The sequence below is a fragment of the Ochlerotatus camptorhynchus genome, unplaced genomic scaffold (genome assembly GCF_037179485.1).
Source record: "Ochlerotatus camptorhynchus isolate MF236.1 unplaced genomic scaffold, CSIRO-AGI_Acam_v1.1 ptg000111l, whole genome shotgun sequence".
Classification (NCBI taxonomy): domain Eukaryota; kingdom Metazoa; phylum Arthropoda; class Insecta; order Diptera; family Culicidae; genus Ochlerotatus; species Ochlerotatus camptorhynchus.
Window position 1 is genome coordinate 1483377 of NW_027040601.1, and position 2539 is coordinate 1485915.

General features: G+C 41.0%; 1 protein-coding gene across 1 annotated transcript; it reads left to right on the forward strand.

Annotated features, from left to right (window-relative positions):
- The first annotated feature begins 256 nt into the window (after positions 1 to 256).
- On the forward strand, positions 257 to 2281 carry LOC135699475 (uncharacterized). Its single transcript, XM_065219756.1, has 6 exons — positions 257 to 563; positions 647 to 860; positions 924 to 1172; positions 1232 to 1331; positions 1915 to 2013; positions 2075 to 2281. The coding sequence occupies exons 1-6, from the start codon at positions 257 to 259 to the stop codon at positions 2279 to 2281; spliced, it is 1176 nt and encodes a 391-aa protein (XP_065075828.1).
- Positions 2282 to 2539: the final 258 nt, after the last annotated feature.

Consider the following 2539-nt stretch of genomic DNA (forward strand, 5'->3'; position numbering starts at 1 on the left):
GTTAATCAAGTCGAGGCAGCCACAGATTTAAATAATTTGACTCAAACCATTACAAGTCACTTCAATAATAATAATACACATTGGCGTTTCCAAGGCTTCCGGTGACCTTCATTGGGCCAGCTCCATAATCATTGACCCCAGCAAATGCACCACATTGTTATGACTTGCAAAAAATAGCTCCTATCTGCGAATATAAGTCCAACGAAGCAACGATTGGCTTGACGAGTCCGTCTTGTGCCATTTGACCCAACCGACAATGAAGTTCTTCAAGCTCTCGGAGCCTAAAACCGTGCTGCCGTTTGCATTGCGTCTGCTGGAAAATTACGGACTGCGTGGTGGCAATCGGAGATTTCTCCAATTTCAACTGACGGTCCTGTGGACGGTGGTGATGATTGACTTCCCGAAGATATTTCTGGGGTTCCCCGATCATCTTGATCTGGTGATACGAAGCCTATCGGAGCTACTGTTTCAGCTGCATATTCAGATTCGAATTGTCATTTTCGCTTGGAATCGGTCCAAGTTCGAAGAGATGATTGCCATCATGCGGAAGGTTTACAACAAATGTGATGGACTAGTACTGTGGATTCTCCCGAGGGATTGATTTATTGACGAATTGGTTTTTTTTTTCTTTTCACAAAATTTCCAGTATTTTCCGCTAATGGCGACTCAACATTGAAGGATATCGTGTTGGAATCGAATACCATCATCGACAGGCGGTCCAAAGGTTATTTCTTGTACATTCTGGGATGCGTCAGTTTATTTTCGCTGGCACCTGTAGTGCAAAGTGTGATGATTTTTGTCGTAAACAAAAGTGGCAACGGTACTGAGAAGGCAGAGTACGTCACTATGATGGAGCAAGAGTATGTATTCAGCAAAGCAGACCTAGTTTTACGTCGAATTAAATGTATACCTTAAAATGTCAGGTTCTACGGTCTGAATGTTCGAGGAAACTTTGGCCATTACGTGATCTACGTCGCTCTGGCCGGCTTGGGACATTACTATTCAGCTGTATTTTTTGCAATTGTAGGAGTTGTCATGCTCTGCGGTGTGAGCTGTTCTATAGTTTTGTTCAGGTTGGTGATTGTGAGACTGAACAAACTGCATGAGTTATCTGGGTCAGAACTTCGAGAAGAACTCCGAGATATCATAGACTTGCACGGAGATGCGTTGAAGTATATAAGACAATCGTTTAGCTATCAGTCCCACTAATTTGTTGAAACATGTTTTGCAGATGCACTCAACTTTTGGAGAAAATCGCCAACTTGGCCATGATCGTACAGATGGTCGATTGCGTACTTATTTGGATTTCAATGGTTTTGTATGTTAGAGATGTAAGTATCGTACGCGCCTACCTTAAACTACAGGGTGATTCGAAATAACTGTCACTTTTGAAAAATGGTCATAACAAATGAAATTTTGATATGAGTATATTCCAGATATACTACATATATATAACCTTCAACTTAATATTTCTCTCCCTTTACCTTTAATTACCAGCCACATTGGTCACGAAAATGAACCACAGCTGACACGCATGTTTTAGTTCTAGCACTTTTTGAGTCTTGGATATGCGTCTAAGCTCTGATATTGAACGGATCTTCCAAGCATGGTTCCTTTGCACCTCTATAATGATGCGAAAATAAATACTTCATTAGTTCGAAGACATTTCAGTTTCTAAAATATAACACACGATTTTATACAGATTTATGACATGCTCCATTTTCGCGGCCATGGCTGCTTGAAATTGCAAACGAATGAAATTTAAAATCCTACTATCAATACAAGCTGATATTTGTCCACACTTCAAAACAAAAATACTTGGGCAATTGAGAATGGCATATTTGTGAAATCGGTGACCATTATTCTAAATCACCCTGTAATACGTTGATCATCAGCATATTGATATATTCACAGAACCTGGATGTTAATGCCATCAGCGTGCTGGTATTGCTCGTAGTCCTCACCGGAGAGACATATGCCCTTTGTAATCTTTTGACCAAACTGACTGGTGAAGTATGCTAATGCGTAAAACCAACTTGATAGTCCCAGCCTTAACTTCAAATATACCCTACAGAGCCTAGCCGTCACACGAGCCATCATCGATTGTCCGTGGTATGGCTTACCCCTGGATGTTCAGAAAGCACTCTCTTTCGTTATATTCAGAGCCCAGCGGAAGGAAGGCATCACGGCGGCGAAGTTCTTCTTCATGGATATTGAGCGTTTCGGGAAGGTGGCTCAGACATCGTATTCAATTTACGTGGTGTTGAAGGATCAGTTGTAACTTCGGCAGCCGTTGATCGGATCTGCGGATGGCATCGCAAGCCAAAGTACTTATTGGCCTTAATAAATTTACTGAAAATCGTAATCATCAGCACTGAAAAGTTTAGACTCTTCTTGGAAAATGTTGAAGCAGCTCAGAAAAGTTTGAATCCATTTCAGAAAATTACGTTACTATTCAGATAAATTTGGGCTCACTTCGTAAAACGTTGAATTAGTTCAATACAGTTTGGACTCACATCGGATAGCATTGAATCAGGTC